This window comes from Hibiscus syriacus, unplaced genomic scaffold (assembly GCF_006381635.1).
Source record: "Hibiscus syriacus cultivar Baekdansim isolate YM2019G1 unplaced genomic scaffold, ASM638163v2 tig00111877_pilon, whole genome shotgun sequence".
NCBI classification, from domain to species: Eukaryota; Viridiplantae; Streptophyta; class Magnoliopsida; order Malvales; family Malvaceae; genus Hibiscus; species Hibiscus syriacus.
In genome coordinates this window covers 2314943-2335450 of record NW_024063208.1, presented here as the reverse complement: position 1 = coordinate 2335450, position 20508 = coordinate 2314943, and the positions used below count along the sequence as shown (strand labels likewise).

Below are 20508 nucleotides of genomic sequence, written 5' to 3'. Positions count from 1 at the left end.
TGGTCGGTAGTGTTTATGATGTAATGACATTGTTAAATTAAGGATTCCGGATCGAGATCAGTACACATTTGAGGCAAGTGGAGGCTACTCTTTAATTTTGCAGCCTCATAGGTGTGGGTTTGGTGGTTGGGGTCGTTGGCATCACAGCTGCCGAATATCCCTTGTATCAATCCAAAGAATCGGGTTGATAACAAGACATACAAAATATAATACGAACATTCCGAAATCTATTTAAATATAAAAATTGCGCAAAATACGATACAGAATGGATGCAATATGGACAGTAGAAGGATATATCATTCAACTAATTTCAATATCACCTTAGAACAAGCTAACCTAAATACTCCCCAAGGTGTGCAACTTTGCATAATCAAGATTAGTCCACAATAAAGATCCTAAAAGAGTTGAGTTTAAACAATGTAACCAGCCCCTAATACACTTCTGAAAGTGGTAGAGGGAGCTCGGATCAGCTAATCGTTGCCTTGCATCGAGGGAAAGATCATATGATGTCCTTGCGCCTGCAACGTTTAAGGAAATCGAATCATTGTATAAAGTTTCGATAAACTATCCAACAATCCTGTAATGTTATTAATTACCACAACTAGCATGGGTATATGATGAGGGAGAGTATGGCTAGCCTGCTTATATACCTAACACATCAACATAAAAACATGCAGGTGAAACATATGCCATCTGACATAATCGAATGACCCTAAACTCTAAACACGACATATGAAATTGATACAGCCCCGGTCATGGAATATTTCTCCCACCGCCCATGTATGGGATAATAATCCTTGTAACATATGATTGATTCAGATGTTTTCATGCATACAGGTTGGTTCGGTTAGAACTTTGCTAAACCGATTCCGGGTGAACTTTTTTGTCCCGGATTGCAAGTCGAGAGATAAGTACAAGAGAAGATAATCCAGTCATTCGCAAAGAGGTGATTCTCCAATCAATCAATCTCAGTGAAAACTGTAATATAATCTAATCATGCATCCTCTAATATTCAAGAATCCTGACCTCATTGGTGAAAAATGGTACCCTGAAAGCATAGAATGATAGTCAAACTATGATGTACAAAGCTTTAGCTAATTCAACACCTCATTTTTCAAGGATTTGTGCAAATTATACTTGCAAGATTAACAATAAAAAGCCAGATATGTGATAGAGAGAGGAGAATTACTTGGGAATTAATATAGTTCAATGACCCCTGGATAGGAAACTGCAGGATTTTCTCACCACCAATGCAGAAGAACAACAAGATAATTCAGTCGAGTACATTACGGAATGTTCGAAAGAAGAAAGAAAAGAGAGAAACGTACACAAAATTCACTCCAAGAACAAAAATCTAGAGTAAATATCATTATTTCACCTGTGGGTTTTGGACAGGAAGAGCTCCATCCCTTCTAAGAGGCCCTTCACCACCCCTAGCAGGATCCCTTAGCATCACCCTGCCAGTTTACAAAGTTTGCAGTTAAAAGAGGAGACACTGTCAAACTATACAAACTACAAGCAATATATATATATATGTTAGTCGGGATCCGTTTACACTGTTTAAAACCTTTTAGTTTTACACCTTTTTAGGATCATTGGATGAGAGAAAATAGAAGGAAATGAGAAGATATTTGAAGGGAAAAGAATGAGATAATATCAGCCGTTTATTTTCACTCATCCAATGATCCTAACACTAAAAGTTTTACACTAGGTGTAAGTGGATCCTAACCCAATAGATACATATATGCGTATTAGTAATGAACAAGAGAGTATAATTACCTCCAACTGCGCATCATGATCATTCCAAAAACATCAGCCCCAAGAACAAGGCCAAAAAGAAAGAAAGAAAGAAATAGTCAGATTAAATATAACAAAGCAAGTTTGCACTCCTAAATCATGTCAGTTTGAGCCTTATAGTATTTACTTGCAAGATTGAAATATCCAAACATTTCGATCGAGCAAAGTGAAGTAAATAAACAAATAGGTACAAACTTAAAGCTCCACTTACCTCCCTGTACCTGGCCAGATATATTTTAAGTGGCTCAATATAGTCCTCAAAGCCTAATGTTGCCATTGCCCACAACAGATCATCACCATTGATTGTCTTCCTCTTCTCTTTCTGACATTTATCACTAGCCCTGCGGAAACAAACATCCCGAATCATTTCACAAAACAAAATCCTAATTCAAAACAAATAAATCGATCATTAAACAAGCAAAAAATGATATATTTCACACCAGTCACAAGATACTGAACACTCTGCTTCTCATCTAAAACATAAGGTAAATCACAAATAACATTGAAGGTTGGATTAAAAAATGTAAAAAAGACAAGGACCCAAGTTTTCCATATGAAAGTGCATTCCTCATAAGCCAAACTTTCATATTCAAAAGTAAAAAGCATCAGTCAAACTTCCAGATTTTCTGTGAACCAACAATCAGCATATGTCAGAAACAACAGCCAAAGTCCCAAAATCATATCCATTATTTACAATTCATAGAAACAACATTAAAATAAGTACCAATATGAAACAAGATTTGGCTTCTATAGTTCATATTAAAAGGTGGCTCAGAAAAACACCATAATGTTGCAGAAAAGACACTAGGATCTATATTTTATCAAACACTAAAACCAACATCCCTCAAAATGCAAACTTTTACCGCTATAAAGTAAAACAAACTCAACTGAAACCACTTCCAATTTCTACCAAAATTCCCTAAAAGAAATATCAAAGTGTTGCAAGGGATTTAAATAACGGTCTGATATCGGAATAGCGGCCGTTATATAACGTTTACAGATCCATCCGAAACCATTATTGCCCGACCACGATACCCGCAATGACCACAATAACATCCGTTAGGTCTGCAGCAATTGCTATAAAGGCAATGCAAACCGAAGACGTGACCGCAAATTAAATCCCTGGACTTACCGTCCACTACAGAAATGCCTACATTCCTCTTCTGTACTGCAGTCCCTTAAAAATCTTTACCACCTTAAAGGTTACAACTTTCAAAGCACCTACAAGAATTCTACAACCAAAATAGAACTCAAGTCTAAAAAAGGTAGGAAAGGGGGGAAACACAACAAAGTTCCCAATATTTTATCAAACACTAAACCAACATCCCTCAAAATGCAAACTTTTACCGCTATAAATAAAACAAATCAACTGAAACCACTTCCAATTTCTACCAAAATTCCCTAAAAGAAATATCAAAGTGTTGCAAGGGATTTAAATAACGGTCTGATATCGGAATAGCGGCCGTTATATAACGTTTACAGATCCATCCGAAACCATTATTGCCCGACCACGATACCCGCAATGACCACAATAACATCCGTTAGGTCTGCAGCAATTGCTATAAAGGCAATGCAAACCGAAGACGTGACCGCAAATTAAATCCCTGGACTTACCGTCCACTACAGAAATGCCTACATTCCTCTTCTGTACTGCAGTCCCTTAAAAATCTTTACCACCTTAAAGGTTACAACTTTCAAAGCACCTACAAGAATTCTACAACCAAAATAGAACTCAAGTCTAAAAAAGGTAGGGAAAGGGGGGGAAACACAACAAAAGTTCCCAAAACGACAATTAACAAAAGCCCCAGATTAAGAGTATACGTACTCGCTAGTGATGAAGCTGATGAACTCAGAAACACATTCTTGAACAGTATCTTTAGCATCCTTTGCAATTTTGCCATTAGTTGGCAATGCTTTCTTCATGATTCTACTTATATTAGCAATTGGGAGGAAACGATCTTGTTCCCTCACGTTTGAGTGAGAACTGCTCTGCTCCCCTCCACTCTCATGGCTCCCTCCTGCTGGACTCGCTGGCCCCCTCGCCATATCATCCGCCATGTCCCCTGAAAACCAAAACATAGAAGTACCAACAAATTATTTATACACATTTTAACAAACAAAGTGAAACCCGGATGCATATACGCTTAAATAAACATACCCAAACCATATATACATACATACAATCATAAAAAAGATCATTATAAAGTGTAAATGCGAGAAGGAGATAACCTGATGAGCAAAAACTAAGAAGCAAAGCAGAGAAATGGCACTTTTCTTTTAATTTGGCGCGCGAGAGGAGGGGATTGGTAGAAATTGTTAGTAATATTTGTTGTTATTTGGAGAATCAATGAAAAAGCATCGGACGATGGAGAAGAAAAGGAAAAATGAAAATTGGGATTTTCTTAAAATAAAAATTATTTTACAATAGAAAAGATTGGGTTTGGTTTTATCAAAACCATTGGATTTTTCTTTAAATATGAAAACTTTTAATGGAGTTTTTACGATGGAAGAAGGAAGGGAATCTGTATTTTATGTATCAAGGCAAACACACCCACGTTCTTAGGCTGCTTCTGCTTCCTTTTTCTCGTTAACCCATCAAATCACTCCTTTCTTTTTCTTTTTACGTTTTTAATGATTTTAGTATTTTCTTATTGAAATTTAACTCTTTGGGTCAAATTTAAAATGTATTATAATAATAATGGATGATTTGTTTTAAATTTAAAAATATTTAATAAATTTTCATATATTTTTTTATAATATTGATTACTCATCTTCTATTGTGTCAAAGTAAGAATTTTTTTTTGGAACCATTAAATATAGCATAGCATCTTAAAATTGATTCAGACTATCCAAGAGTACTCAAAGATCATATTAAGGGTTGTTTGTTTACTTTAAAATAATTAAGCGTTGAATGATTCAGATACTCTATATAAATTAGTTTTAAATGTGACATGATGTTTGATAATGGCTCTGAATCATTCAGAATGTACTTCTGTGCTAAATCATTCAAAATGTACTTGTGTGCTTAATCATTCAGCACTGTTTTGCTGAATCAGTCAGCACTGTTTTGCTGAATCAGTCAGCACTGAATCATTCAGAGGTACGAAACAAACGCGTTGAATGTTGAACGATTCAGCATTCAACGCTAAATGATTCCATTAAGAGTCAAACAAAATGCCCCTAAGAGAAGAATCTAATAAATATTTTCTTCAAAAATATTATCTAAAATTAAATAGATTAACAAAATCAAAACAGATTAAATATTAATTGTACAAATTAAAAACAGATTAAATATTAATTGTACAAATTAAAAACTAATTTACAGAAACAGAATTTCCACCAATTTAAATAGTGTATAATCAGAAACATATATTAAATAAATAAAATTTACAGACCAAAATCATTAAATAATATCCTGCAAATATTACATGTCAAACTAAAATAATATAATATCATATTGGGTAAAATATAAAAATAGTCTCTAAACTTTTAAGGTGCTTATATTATGATCAATTGACTTTTAAAACTTACAATCCAATCATCAAACTTTTAGTTCGTTTTCATTAAGATCCCTACCGTTATCTTTCGTTATTTATTGCAGACGTGACACGTTACCTCTGTCAACTCCTCTTCTTTTTCTTCTTCCTCTTCTTCCTCTTCTTCTTCTTCAAATACAAAATCCCAAGATATATAAACATAAAATAATGAGTAAAAACATTGTAGATCACAAACCCATCATCTTCTTCGACGAAAACCAATGATGGTGTTAGCTCGAATATCTCAGTCGCGATCGTCAATGGCCCTTTAACACCTTCTCTTGAACCCTCCAAACTCAATCTACAATCCTTCTTCCTCACCGTAAAACAAACCACCTTTGCTATCTCTTCCAGTTTCGATATAATCTTCCATATCGGAGCACCAGTCATGAACATTGAACCTTCACCTCATTCATCGGACAACCCGGATAAATTGAAACCCGGGGAGAATGAAATGATATCGAATGCGTTTATACTCATCGGCCTCGGCAATGGACAAACTCTCGGCTTGGTTTCGACCTCGGTTTCGGACTCGGACATCGATGAATGGTCCGTTGAATATGCTCCGATGTCGTCGTCGTTTTCTTCAAGGTTGCAAAAATTATCATCTTTAATGTATAATTTGATGTGTTTAAAACCCTTTCGAAACCAATGATTCTCCATGATTTCTATGATTGTTATACTAGTTTTCGGGTTAGTATCGAGTAGCTTCATGAGTGGTCGAACTAACTCAGATGAAAAACCATCTCGAGCACCTAAACTCACCTCTGTAAATTTTCTTATACATGGCCATGAAGTTTTGATCTTTGAATGATAAATAACCCGCCATTAAAACAAATAGAATTACCCTACAGGACCAGATATCGACTTTGTCCGCATTGTATCCTTTCCGGCCTAAAATTTTAGGCGCCACGTAAGCTGGGGTACCGCAAAACGTGTGGAACAAACCGAAGAAAACGATCGGTTTGTAACTATAGTTTTTTACTCACTATATTATGTATATATTGCTTGGCATTTTGTATTTGATTAAATTTTTGTTAAAGAAGAAGAAGGAGAAGGTGAAGGAGCAGAAGGAGAAGAAGAAGAAGAAGAAGAAGAAGAAGAAGAAGAAGAAGAAGAAGAAGGAGAAGAAGAAGAAGGAGAAGAAGAGAAGAAGAAGGAGAAGAAGAAGAAGAAGAAGAGAAGAAGAATGAGAAGAAGAAGGAAAGAGGAGAAGAGGAGAAGAAGAAGAAGAGAAGAAGGAGAAGAAGAAGAAGAAGAAAAGAAGAGAGAAGAGGAGAAGAAGGAGAAGAAGGAGAAGAAGGAGAAGAAGGAAGAAGAAGAAGAAGGAGAAGAATGAGGAGAAGGAGGAGAAGAAGGAGAAGAAGGAGAAGAAGGAGAAGAATGAGAAGAAGAAGGAGAAGAAGAAGAAGAAGGAGAAGGAGAAGAAGAAGAAGAGAAGAGAGAAAAGGAGAAGAATGAGAATAAGGAGAAGAAGAAGAAGAGGAGAAGAAGGAGAAGAAGGAGAAGAAGGAGAAGAAGGAGAAGAAGAAGGAGAAGAAGGAGGAGAAGAAGGAGAAGGAGAAAAAGGAGGAGAAGAAGGAGAAGAAGAAGGAGAAGAAGGAGAAGAAGAAGAAGGAGAAGAAGAAGGAGAAGAAGAAAAGAAGAAGAAGAAGAAGAAGAAAAAGAGAAGAGAAGGAGAAGAAGGAGAAGGAGAAGAAGGAGAAGGAAGGGAAGAAAAAAGGAGGAGAAGAAGGAGAAGAAAAGGAAGGGAGAAGGAGAAGAGAAGAAGGAGAAGAAGAAGGAGAAGAAGAAGAGAAGAGAAGAAGAAGGAGAAGAAGAAGAAAGAAGAAGAAGAAGAAGAAGAAGAGAAGAAGAGGAGGAGGAGGAGGAGAAAAAAAAGGAGAAGATGCATGAGACTTAGAAGGAGAAAGAGAATGAGAAAAAGAATGAGAAGAAAAGAAGAAGAATGAGGAGGAGGAGGAGAAAAAGAATGAGAAGAAGCATGAGACTTAGAAGGAGAAAGAGAATGAGAAAGAGAATGAGAAGAAGAAGAATAATAATGAGGAGGAGGAGGAGAAAAAGAATGAGAAGAAGCATGAGACTTAGAATGAGAAAGAGAATGAGAAGAAGAATAATAATAAGGAGGAGGAGGAGGAGGTGAGTTGATGGAGGTAACATGCCATTTCAGCCCCAAATAACGGAAGGTAACGGCATGGACTTTACTGAAAATGAACTAAAAGTTTGATTACGGTATTGTTAGTTTTAAAAGTTTGGTGACCAAAATAAAAATGTCCTAAAAGTTTGGGGACTATTTTTATATTTTACCCTATTATATTTTAGTATGGATGTCATTGGAACTCCTGTTATGATGCTAGTATTCTTTCTCAAACTCAAATAGATCTATTAATCTATGCGCGAAGAAAAGACTCTTAACTTAAAACTTATAAAACCTAATGCAAGATCAACCTACCTTAGTAATTAAAGGTATCGTTATTGTTTTAGAGTTTATGGGTTCGAGTACCAACAACTGCAGCAAGGTAATTGAGCGTTCATTGTCAAATGATTGAGAGTATTTAGAACATTTACTACTTTGTAATCACCTTAGCTTAATAAATAAATAAAAGTAATTGTATGTTGAATCATTGGGGTCCGAATGATCGCCCTAGAGTCATGAATGGGCATGGACTACTTCCTTACTATTGGATTCTACCACGATGGAACGAAATCCAAGATCCCAAGCCAAAGACAAGAAGCCCTCAAAGATACCCCACATATACGCATCGAGCGTCGAACACCTTCCGATGGATTTAGCAAAACCCGAGACACAGGCCCCTCGTGATCCCGCAACACATCATCAGTTGTGTTTAACAAATAATTATATGCATACATCAATCGTCGAATATGTGAAAAGTCTCGCGCCACAATAACTAAATAGTCTATATATTATTTGATTGATATTTTGATAAAATCACCCAATGATCACACACAAGTATGTGTATATATATATAACAAAACTGCGTATACATATAAACGGAAGTTTGTACTATCTACACAAGTCAACCCTTAATTAGAAATCAATCTATTTTCTTAAAATTAAACTCATTAGTCTTAAGGTTTTTTTGGTCATTTCAGAAAAATTAGGTTCCAAATCCAATTAAATTTCCCTAACAATCAAATTTTAGACTTCAAATTTAATTAGCATAGATTAGGGGTATTTTAGTCTCTTCAAAGAAAATAGGACTCCAAGTCCAAATTAAGTTGGATCATTCTATATGAATGGAATTACTTCGGTTTTGTTTAAGAATGCTTCTCCAAACAAGTTTTTTCAACGAGTTTTCTTAAAACAAAAGCATTGTTTTTTCAACCTATGGCCTTCATGATTGCCCCCAATATTTGAATTAGGCTTCTCCAAATTAAGAACGAATAATCATCGTATATTTAAAATTTAACAATCCGATATTTTCGATATTCAATTCTGATTCTGTCTCTGTAAATACAGCGTTACGATATTAGTAAGCACATGGAGAGCAGGTCATGCTGGTATTGTGTGAAAGGCAAGCAGGTGGAAGAAACAGCATTAGAAATACATGCATCTCATTCTCTGCTGCTTCACATGGTTTTCTGGTAAAACTCAAAAACCCTACATTTTCCTCAGTACTGTGCCTTTGTACCCTTGTTTTGTTTTGTGTTGTTCTTGTCTGAAAGTTGCATGTCAGTCTCCCAATCAGATCAAGTTCATGTATTATGACCAAATTTATGTATGAGATTTATATATTTTAAAATTCATTCACAGTTAAAAAATAATTAAGTATTACGTAAATCAGTCTCTAATATTTATCAAAATGATTATTTTAGCTCTTATTCTTTTTCTTTTAGCATTTTTATACTAAAGTTTGACTAAATAGTCACTTTGACTCTTAGTCTCTTATTCGGAAGAATTTTGGCTCTTTCAACATTTTATTTTAGGGTAAAAGTCCATATTTTAGAGCGTTACAGTTTGTTAACTAATATTTTATGGGACCTTTTTTTCCCCAAAAATGAAATATTAGGGATTAAAATGCTCCAGAAAAAATGTAGGCCAAAATGACCATTTTGATCAACGTTGAGAATTAATTTTAATATTATTTCAATAATTGATCCAAATACATTTTTCATACCATCCATATTATTTTCTTAAACAAAATATTATTCTATTTTTTTAATTCAACCAGTCGTTTAGTCACATCCATTGCATGCAAAAATATACGCATCTATTTTGTTGTTATTAAAATATATATTTGTTTTATATGTAGTCCTTTAGTCAATTTTTCATTGTTAACTTGGTTGATACTAGGGATAGCCAAATTATATGTACCCAAAGAATTTAGTGGATTTTATAGGATCATTCTTTTAGAGATTGTATGAAAGATGAGAGTCCATGTCAGAAGAGTTAGATTTAGGATGCAGAATCTCTTTCCAGACCCGTGAGTATTGTAACATCCCAAAATACAGGTTAGTGACTAAATTGTAAAACTTAAGATTTTGGTGATTTAAATTGGATATTTGAATAGTTCAATGATTGGTTCAGAAATATTTCCTAAAAGTTTATAGTAATCATCCAAAGAATTAAAGGGAAAAATGGTCATTTAGCATGAAAGATATTTTTTCCCCCAATTATATGAATGAATCACGTGGGATGGGGGAAAGAGTTATCTGAAAACTCTTTCTTCTTCCTTTCTTCTTCTCCCAACCGTGGAAGCTAGGCAAAGGTAAGGGTTTTCTGATTTGTTGGTTATTTGTTAAATTAAAGGTTAGGTTTTGATCATTAGATGATAACTAAGCTTAAGGAAAGCTTAAGTTGTCTTATAATCAAAAGATGAAGAAGTTATAAGAGATTTAAGAAAACGAGTTTTTATATGAAATCATGGAAAATAGTTGATAAGTTGAATTTGAAGTTAAATTTGACTTGTCATCATGATAATTAAGGAATATGAAGTGTTAGAATTGTATTTAGAACATATTGAAATTTGAGTATGATTCTTGAATTTCATATGAATGATAGGATTTTGAAGTTTTAGATGATTTTCATGGATATAAGTTGGTTTAAGTAATGGTAGTTGAGTTTAATGACATGATAGGGGTTTAAAATAGAAGAATTAAGTGAAGAATTTATGATTTTCGGGGTTAAAATACAATTTCCTGGTAGAGGGAACCGATACCCTATGAATGGGAATCGATTCCCCCCTAAATGAAAAATGGAACTTGGTTCTTTAATCTGGCTTAAGTTGTTAACATCAAGTTTAAGGTTTAGGCTTCTGATAGTTGTTTTGAAATATTATATTTATGTAGATATTGAGTCTAAACAAGTTCCGGAATAATCAAAGGATTAGGATCGAATCAAAGAAAACAAGGCTAAGGTGAGTGCAATTTTAATTGTACTTATATTATTGAACGGACATTGACTTGCGATGAGCCAGTGATGGAGCTATTATGGTAAGAAGTGACTCCTAAAATGTTATTTAATTTGTGATTCTTATATGTGCATGAATACATGAAATGAGTATAGGTTATTATATATGTTACATGATATGCATAAACATAAGAGCATAAAACATAAGATATATGATATGATATACATGATTATATGCATATGTGATATATTCTATGAGACATGACCAATGTGAAATGAGATAAGTTATGTGAATATATGAAATGATATATGAATATGCAATACGTGATACATGTGACATGATATGAAATACATGGTTACACATACACGTGGTATGTGACAGAAAAGAAAGAACAAGTGATGAGAAAAGTATTCATCGTAAATGCCCATAGTATATGATACGAGAGCTATAGGTATAGTTGGCATGCCAAGAGTCGAGGGTATTGTAGTCCTTCGGGACTTAGTCCTTCGGGACGTAGTGGTCATACGGGACATATATAGCAGTCCTTCGGGACGAATACTGAACAAATGTTCGGTGCCCCATGAGAGAATTTATACGAGCTGTGGTGATAACATTGGTGCACAACCTCAATGTACTCACATACCTCTATTTTCAATAATATACATGGGCAATACAATTGAAAGATAAATTAAAGTGAAAGTGATACAAGAAGGTAAGTTTCATGTGTGCATGACATGATTATATATGTCATGAAATATATATGCATATTGAAATGTCATGATCAAATGGTAAGAATGCATATTTATGAATCTATTGTTACATGTTCATTTATTGTCTCACTAAGTCTATGACTTAGCGTGTAAGTGATTTACACGTAGGTACCAAGAAACAAGAAGAGCAGTAATAAAAGTGGCAACGACGGTATCACTACTAGAAGATCAGATCAGAAGTAATCGACAGAGTATGTATTTTGTTGTGTATAGAGTGTTGGCATGTAATAAGTCGTTAATTATGAGCACTCTGATCGAGTTTGTATTTTGTAGTCTCTTCTATGTAAATTAAAGTATTTTGTTTTAAACAAAGTTTTTTTTTAAATTTCCCGGGGATTTTCTTTAAGTGTCAAGGTTTTAAAAGTCAATGTGACACCTCGGACTCGTATTCGGGGCGGGTACGGGTTGGGGTGTTACAAGTATACTGTATTTTTCTACTGTATATTCATGTAGAGTTACTACAATGATTTTCTATACATTTTTTAATTGACTCTATCTTAACAAATAAAAACAAAAATATTCTCGTAAAAATTCGAAGTAGATGTTTATTTCAAAATTCGAAACGGATAAAACATCTTCTATCATAAAAAAATAATCGAGATCAAATAAAAACCTCCAATTTTCTAGGGGTGTTCACTTCTTGGTCTTAACCGAATTAACCTATTGAACCGAATTAGATCGGCTAATTCGGTCGGAGAACGGTTAATATTTTTTTCAATGTTCTGTTAACGGTTAATTCGGTTCGAAATTGGTTAATTAACAGAATTAACTTAAAGTATTAAAGATTATATATTATATATAGTAAATACATATTTTAAGCTCAAACCCATTAAAAATTAATACTCAATTATTTTTTAATCACACTAGACTCATTAAATTATCAACACCTGATTAAATTTTAACTCAAATAAAAAAAATACATATATTATATTCAAATTAATATAATTAAAAAAATTATAATTTTTTGATTAATTCGGTTAACCGACGTAAATAACCGAACTTTATTCGGTTTGGTTAATATTTAAAAAAAAATTGATTCAATTAACCGTTAAAGAAAAAAATCTGATTAATGGAAATTCGGTTCGACCAGTGCCCAATTAACCGTTTGAACACCCCTGCAATTTTCAAATCAAAATCAAAACAAAAAAAAGGGTAAACTACAAAAATGACCATCCAACTATGGATTTGGTCTCGAAATGACCATCATTTTTAAATTTGCGTAAATATGACCACTTAACTATTTAAATGGTTTCAATATAGCCATCTGTTGTTAACGTTTAATGGAAGTGTTTACATGGCAGTTAATAAAATTGGTATAATTAGGACACATGTCCTTGCAAAGTTATGTATTCGCAGCACTTAAACCCTATTTTGTTTTCTTACATTTTGGTCACTACTTCTATATGACTTGTTTCCTTGGATTTTCATTTAATGCAATTTGGTCATGATTCTGTTTTTAATATGTTTAATGCCTTAATTTGAGCATTAACTTTAGAATTAATCAATTTGATCACCAAGATTAATTCTAGTTCTTAATTATTAACTAGGTTCTAATTTTAATTAATTTAATAATTTTATTTCTCCTATCAAATTGTGACACATGTCACAATCTGATTATTGAGGTTTTTCTATTTTAATTTAATAAATTGAGAATATGACAACGCTTAAACCACTAAAATAAATCTAATAGTTTATTTATAATTGATTTAAGATTTTAATATTTTTAAACTAAATTTTATTGTTTTCATATTTATTCTTAAATGATTATGTATATGAAATCTTTAAAAATAATTTAATATTCAAATTATAGTCATAAGAAAAAATATTTTAAGGTTCAAATTTTAAATTTATCTTTTGATTTTGAATTGTTCTTGTAACACTCTTAACCCATATATCCGTATACGAGTCAAATATATCATATCAATCGTATAAAACATATACTGTTCAAAAATGATAAAATTTTGTTTCGTTTAAAAACCACATTATAATAATTAATTATAATTAAAAATTGTAATATAAAATTCATTTATACATAAATAAAATATGATTTAATAAAATATTATTAATATCTAATAATGTTCCTTTTTAAAACTAAACATATATGATTTAATCAAAAACTAGATCACACATTTTTGAATCAAAGCATCCAATATATATAAATATATACATGCCAACTAAGAATGACAAAAACATCGAAAAGATGTTATATTGATTCTGGATGTCTGAGCTGATCTTCAAAATATGAGATGTCTATCTTGGCTCCTTACTCGGTCTGCTTTGCTTTACCTACGTGTGAATCAATCACATGCTAAATTTCCACTTAGTGAGACAACAAGTAAAATAAATAATGTACAAAAGAAACAATATGATATAAAAACATCATTAAAATAAAAACATGTATAAACTCAAAGGCAATTAATACAATCATTTTCGTATACTAGCAATTATAATTTAACTGTCAATTCAAAGTTCGTAATAAAACTTTAACAACCTGTCAGTCAAAATTATACTATTCTATTTCAATTCATATTATTGTCCACTGTTTTATCATTAGAATATATAGTACACGAGTATGTGATTGAGTGTTTTATACTATGTGCAGTATAACTTCCTATGACTGTGTTACATATTTAGTGTTTGTATTTGCACCTTGGTGCCCTGTGAATGTACGTGTATTGTAGAACACAACAACATTGTACATATGAATCTCGAATACATAAATGTATTTGGCATACATTTGTGTGATCAATCAATAACCATTAAATTTCATAAATATTGCATTGGGCAATTCATACCCAAAACAATCATATGCTATGAAATAAAGTAAAATAATAAAAGGTATATTCAAGATACTATTTTAAAACCTCTTTTATAAAAACAAATTCAGTCAAGGTTGACTCATCGCAAATTTTCCTCGTATAATCTTTCATAGAAAGTTTAGTTGCACTCACCTAGTGCCTCACTAACGCTAAATTGCTATTATCAATTGTCCTTTGTGTTTGGTTCGCTTTGCTCTTGAATACGATCACTATCTACACTAGAATCGTTTTTCCCACATATGTAAAATTTCAAACATATGTTAGTACTTTTAACTAATATATTAAGCTCGGGTTCGTATAAAAATTCACATAATTGACACTAATTTTCCTTCATCTAGTCGAAACTGACTTTAATTCTATCAAAGTAGTCCTTCATGTCCCTTAAAATCAGAATCTGAAATTTACTCAAACATGAAATAATTTGAATTTGAAACTGATCCAAATAAAACCATCCGGATTTGCCCAATTAGCTATCTCATGCTAGATACAAGCTGTCAGGATAATTTTCGATCATTTAAACTGATGCCGAGCTCAAATGCAGAACCTAATCAGTGTCGGGACAGGGAAGTTTAGCATAATAGAAGTTCCAACAGTTGGGTGTTGCCCATCACAAAGGCTTTCAACAAATGGTGAATGCGTGAAGGACTTGAACGACCAAGCCGAAGCTTTCTTTTCAACAATGGACACCCTAATGCGCAACTTGAGTTCAGAGAACAAGGACATCATCAAGTATTCTCTAGGAAATGCATATGCGATCACAAGAAAAGTTATTGATAACCCCACAAATTCAGTAAACCCTCTTTTCAATCTCCAATTACTTTCATACATGAAAGCAAATCAAATTATGAAACCAAATGCTGTAAATATGATCTAATGATCTTCATGTTGTGGAAACGGCACACTAAATGTAGAATCGTTTTGCACTAGTTCAGCTAAGCTTTGCTCGAATCACCGTCAATACTTATACCATGCTTCCTAATGATCGTCAATCCATTTTAATGCTTGATTATTATTCCACAACACTATTAACATAAAAAAAAACTAACCTTATTTCATTGAATTCCTATATCCCCTTCACCATATTCACTAATTCATCAATTCAATCAAGGAAACAATGAAATACTAACACCCAACGAAATATAATTCAAAGTAGAATAATTTTCTATTTCACATCATAGTTCATTATCCTATTAAAATAGCTCAAGAATTGGGGGGGAAATTACTCACCTTTGGCTATAGAGACTCACGGCTATGGGGAGAAGAAGAGAGAAATTTCTTGAATTTTCTCCAAAAATATCTTGCACACTTGTTTAAATTCCAATTAAAATGAATTTAAAATTCATTTTAGTCCCAAAAGACTTTTCTACCCTTAATGATTCTTTATATTTATCTCTATGCCATCCTTTCATCCCATTTTCATAACATTAAATAAATATAAAAATATATTTATTGATTTCCACCTTTGCCCTTCTATTTTTCCAAATTTCCAATTTAGTCATTTTAATTCCACTTTCTCACTTTAACATGGAAAATCCACTTAATTCCATTGTTCCATGTTAAATTCCAATGATTAAAAATATGATAATAATATTACTAACCTCCTTTTATCATCCTTCAATTTTTTGTAAACTTCTGATGTGATTCGGTTATCCGAATATTTTATCGAACTTTATCACTTAATAACCTTTTATACAAATTTCGGATCAAAAATCTGAAACCCATGGAAATTTCATTCTTGGGGGTAAACTATTCATTTAGAGGCCCAAAATACGTAACTTTAAAAAGTACTCTTTGGTCCTTAAACTTTTTCTAAGTTTGCACTTTGGCCACTAAACTTTTAAAATTTATATTTTAATCACTAGACAAAATTTTGGGTTATTACAGTGCTTATGAGTTCGTTTATTTTATATAAACTTCTAATTTAATTTTAAATATAATTTCATATATATCATCATTAATAAATAAATATAAAATAAATATTTTTATTTCTATCATTAACTATAATGTATAATATATAAAAATATATTTTAATTTATTCATAGATATTAGATTTAGCCTATTGGTTAAGGCTTTGCTTGGTTACTAACTGCTCTTGGGTTAAACGCAATTAACTTATTGTAGTTTTATTTTTTTGCCTAAACCTGAATAAATTATATAATATGTGTATTATCTTGATAACAAGTGTTTGTATTGGCTCAACGATTACTTCTAAAATTTAGGAGATTTAATCTATAAATTTAATACATGAATGCAATTAAAGATTTTAAATTTAATGTTCAAATTAAGGCATTAGACAAATTAAAAAAAGAATCATGATCAAATCACATTAAATGAAAATTCAAGGAAACAAATCATATATAAGTAGTGACCAAAATAGAGGAAAATAAATCAGGGCACCAACGCCACGAATATGTAACTTTATAAGGACTCGCGCCCTAATCATACCAATTTTGTTAATTGACACATAAACACTTCCGTTAAATGTTAACGGCAAGTGGCTATATTGAATCCATTTAAATAGTTTTGTGGTCATATTGAGACAAATTTGAAAATATTGATCATTTTTTATACCTAGCCCATAGTTGGGTGGCCATTTATATAGTTTACCCAAAAAAATACGGTGTACCTGGCATTAGTTTTAATGGCATAACGAGTTTAGGCAAGTGAGGCGTGCTGGGAATAGCAAAGCAGGGGCGGCGCTAGGGGCCTTGGAACACCCTAAAAGGGTGAAATTCTGTAGAAATCCTTTTAATTTTGTAAGATTATAAATTAATACGATAATAAAATTATATCTCCGCTTTTCAAAGTTTAACATTCAAATTTAGGCTAACACTTGGATCACATGGTTCCTTGGATAGTTGAATACGTTGGATTTCATATGGCTTGTAACACATAATGGACTGCATTTCTCAACTTTGATCAATGTCCACCCATGAATGTTGGGTCACATGGGCCCTGAATTCCGGTAAATTTGGTCAAATAGACCCTTAAACTTTTGGACTAACTTAAACTTGGCAAGTTTAATCGAATTAGCCCTTGAACTTTTTTGAATCGAATTGACACTTGAACTCATTGGTATAATTACAGGGACAAATACATGATTTTATGTTAGGAGGGACGAACTTATAAAATTTTAAGAAATAAAAATTTATAAAATTTTAGGGGGCGAAATCAAATTTTCAATCGAAAATATAAAGAAAACATAAAAAAAATCATATTTTTATACCCCTAATTCGTATTATTGATGGGCAAAAGAGCACATAGAAAATAGAAATTACACAATATGACTACATTGGTATCTTATTTTGTTCAGCTTTTAAGCTGGATGTGACTTAGGTTTCAGGCCTACATTTCACTTGTCAAAGTCTAATGAAATAAACTCATAGCCCAAACGAAGCCTAGAAGGACATTGAGACCATGTCCAAGCCAAGAGGGTCGGAAACAAGATAGGCAAAAACCCTAAAATAAGCCTATTCTTTATGGCATGTTTGATACGAGTATGTTTTCAAATCAAAATTGATGGCGATATTACGGACGGTAGGAGACTAAAAGTTTATGGGTTTTGATATGATCCTAACTTATAGGGTCGAGAATTTTCAAATTCGAGTTCGAATTGAATTTTTTGAAAGATAAAATCGTGTTTAATTGGATCATGTCATATTCATATATTACAGTGCTATTTTTCTTAGAATTCTAGAGTGAACAACCTGATCTAATATAATAGTACAATCATATTCTACATATTTAAGGATAAATATAATAATATATTTCATATATTTTCCCACTATTTCCCTATTTTATTGAATAAAAATAAGAATTTTGTGTCGGGTCAACTGGGGGTACAAGCGTGGGTTTTATCCAAGGTGGGTGGAAGTTCCTCAAGTCAATTTTATTGAATAAAAATAAGAATTTTGTGTCGGGTCAACTGGGGGTACAAGCGTGGGTTTTATCCAAGGTGGGTGGAAGTTCCTCAAGTCAAATGACAAGTAAAATGTATGATATTTACATCGAGTTACAAATAAACCAATAACTCATCCTATTTTGTTATCATCCTTACTTGGAGATCTGAATACAACAATGATTATATAAAAATATAAATAACATTGTTTATGTCAATTAAAAAATAATTTAATAAATTAAGAATTTCAATTCATTTTATATAATATTAATAATTAAGAGTGTACATTTGATTGGTCCAGTTTTATATAAATAACATTGTTTTTTTAAAAGGGTTTTATGTAATATATATAAAGGAATACATGCATAACGAAATATTAACATGTGTCTCATTAAAAAATCTCTCTAATCTTAAATGGAAGAAAAAGAGTACGCCATGAAAATATTAACCAAGAAAAAAATATACACATAAACACTATTCAATCCGATACTCACAATAGAACTTTGTAACCACCCAATCAAACTAAACAATGAAAAAACATGACCACCCAAATCACATATTATCCCATGAACAACCAATAAAATGAACCTTTAACCCCTACAATAAATCACCGAAAAGTATACTGCCCATATCAATGAAAATCCAGCCTACTGCAATGATGGGGAACCAACTTCTCAAATCAAATCCACAGACAGGTCCATAAAACACTAACAAAAAATGGTTCTACTTTCACACGCAAACCGTAGCAAAGGGAATCTTAATTCATTCTATCAAGCCTTCCCAAAGCTATTGTGCTTAAACATCTGAAATAATCAAGCAACGAAAGACATGAATCCGACCACAAACACTTCACCCAAAACCCAATTTTGGACATAGTTGAAATATACAACTGTTCTTTACGACAAACTTTCTGATTAAACAAAACCTCATTTCTAAACAACCAGATAGACCAACAAATTCTGAAGAACTAAGTGTCAAATTTGCTTACTCAAGACATAAAATGGTTGCTCAATCCACGAAAGAAGTAAGTCTTTAAAGTTACCGGGACAATGAACACACAAAGTCAATTCAACACCCATCTTTTCCATAACCTCAAGAGACCATACAATAGCAAAATAAATGATTGATCAACTCAGGCTCCTTACAACATAAAACACACAAAGTGGCACCAACTTCGACCACACCCCTTCTCTATAGCTCAACGATAGTAGGGACTCTTTGCAGGACAATTTTCCAAATAAAAGCTTCAACATTAAAAAGGGCTAAATTAGGCCAAACAAATTGTCAGAACTTATCTAACGACTCCCCATCGCTAGTCACAGCTCTACATAAATTTCTAGCAGAATACAACCCATCCGACACACCCAACCACTTGACTTCGTCGACTTCGCTACCCCCTTGAATAGCTCTATTAATTGTGCCCATGAATTCATCCCATATACATAATTCACAATCGAAAAGAATCCTCCTAACTTCTATTTTCCACACCCATACACCATCAATCCTTTCACCAAACTCAAAAATTTCACCAGATTTCTTGATTGCCACACTAGCAAAAGATCCTTGGAAAAACTGCATTTAGGGATGGAACGTCTGTTCAGAAATTGTCCTAAAAATTAATACGTCTACCATCACCACAAGAAAATCGAAAATTCTTTGTAAAAATATCCTCCCTCTTATTAAGAGGGCTTACTATATTCCTCCAAATCCACGAAGACTTTTTCGATGGAACCGGACTTGGACACAAATCTTGATGATCCAACCCGTACTTGTCTTACACCACCCTCCCCAAAGACAGCCAGATTCTCGCCCAAAACGCCAAATTGATTTATTTAAAAGAGTCCGGTTCTTAACCAGTAAATCTGAGATTCCAAGTCCCCCTGAAGCCTGGGTTTACAAATGATTTCTCAGTTAACCCAATGGATGTGTCTTCTAGCTCCGAAGCTTCAAAGAAAATTTGCGATGATCTTATTCAGCTTATTCGAAACTGCTACAGGTATCCAGAAAAGATATAAATAATAAACTGGAAAATTAATAAGGACAAACTTTACTAGAGATAACCTTCCCCGAATGATAATAGCTTTCCTTTCCATCTGGCAAACTGGGGGTAAAACTTCTCAATAATTGGGACCCAACATTGTTTATATCAATTAAAAAATAATTTAATAAATTAAAAATTAAGAATAATAGGGACCCAACATTGTTTATATCAATTAAAAAATAATTTAATACATTAAAAATTAAGAATTTCATACAGAATATTAATAATTAGGCTTAAAGGTCATCTTTACCCCTATCGTAAACTAAATTTATCAT

General features: G+C 32.6%; 1 protein-coding gene and 1 pseudogene across 3 annotated transcripts; both read right to left on the bottom strand.

The window, feature by feature from the left end:
* Positions 1–279: 279 nt before the first annotated feature.
* Positions 280–4209, bottom strand: LOC120172640 (nuclear transcription factor Y subunit B-1-like). 3 transcript variants are annotated; one of them, XM_039180054.1, is made up of 7 exons: positions 4027–4209; positions 3623–3860; positions 2009–2138; positions 1780–1785; positions 1379–1457; positions 1190–1228; positions 280–518 (listed from the first exon to the last, which is right to left on the bottom strand). In XM_039180054.1, exons 2-5 carry the CDS (start codon positions 3853–3855, stop codon positions 1434–1436), a joined length of 393 nt encoding a protein of 130 aa, XP_039035985.1. In that variant the 5' UTR covers positions 3856–3860; positions 4027–4209; the 3' UTR covers positions 280–518; positions 1190–1228; positions 1379–1433. The 3 variants fall into 3 exon arrangements, with proteins under 3 accessions (XP_039035985.1, XP_039035984.1, XP_039035986.1); XM_039180053.1 differs by lacking the exon at positions 4027–4209 and having other exon boundaries at positions 3623–3909; XM_039180055.1 differs by lacking the exons at positions 1780–1785; positions 4027–4209 and having other exon boundaries at positions 1379–1445; positions 1989–2138; positions 3623–3920.
* LOC120172781 lies at positions 3996–19770 on the bottom strand (annotated as a pseudogene).
* Between the last annotated feature and the right edge of the window lie 738 nt (positions 19771–20508).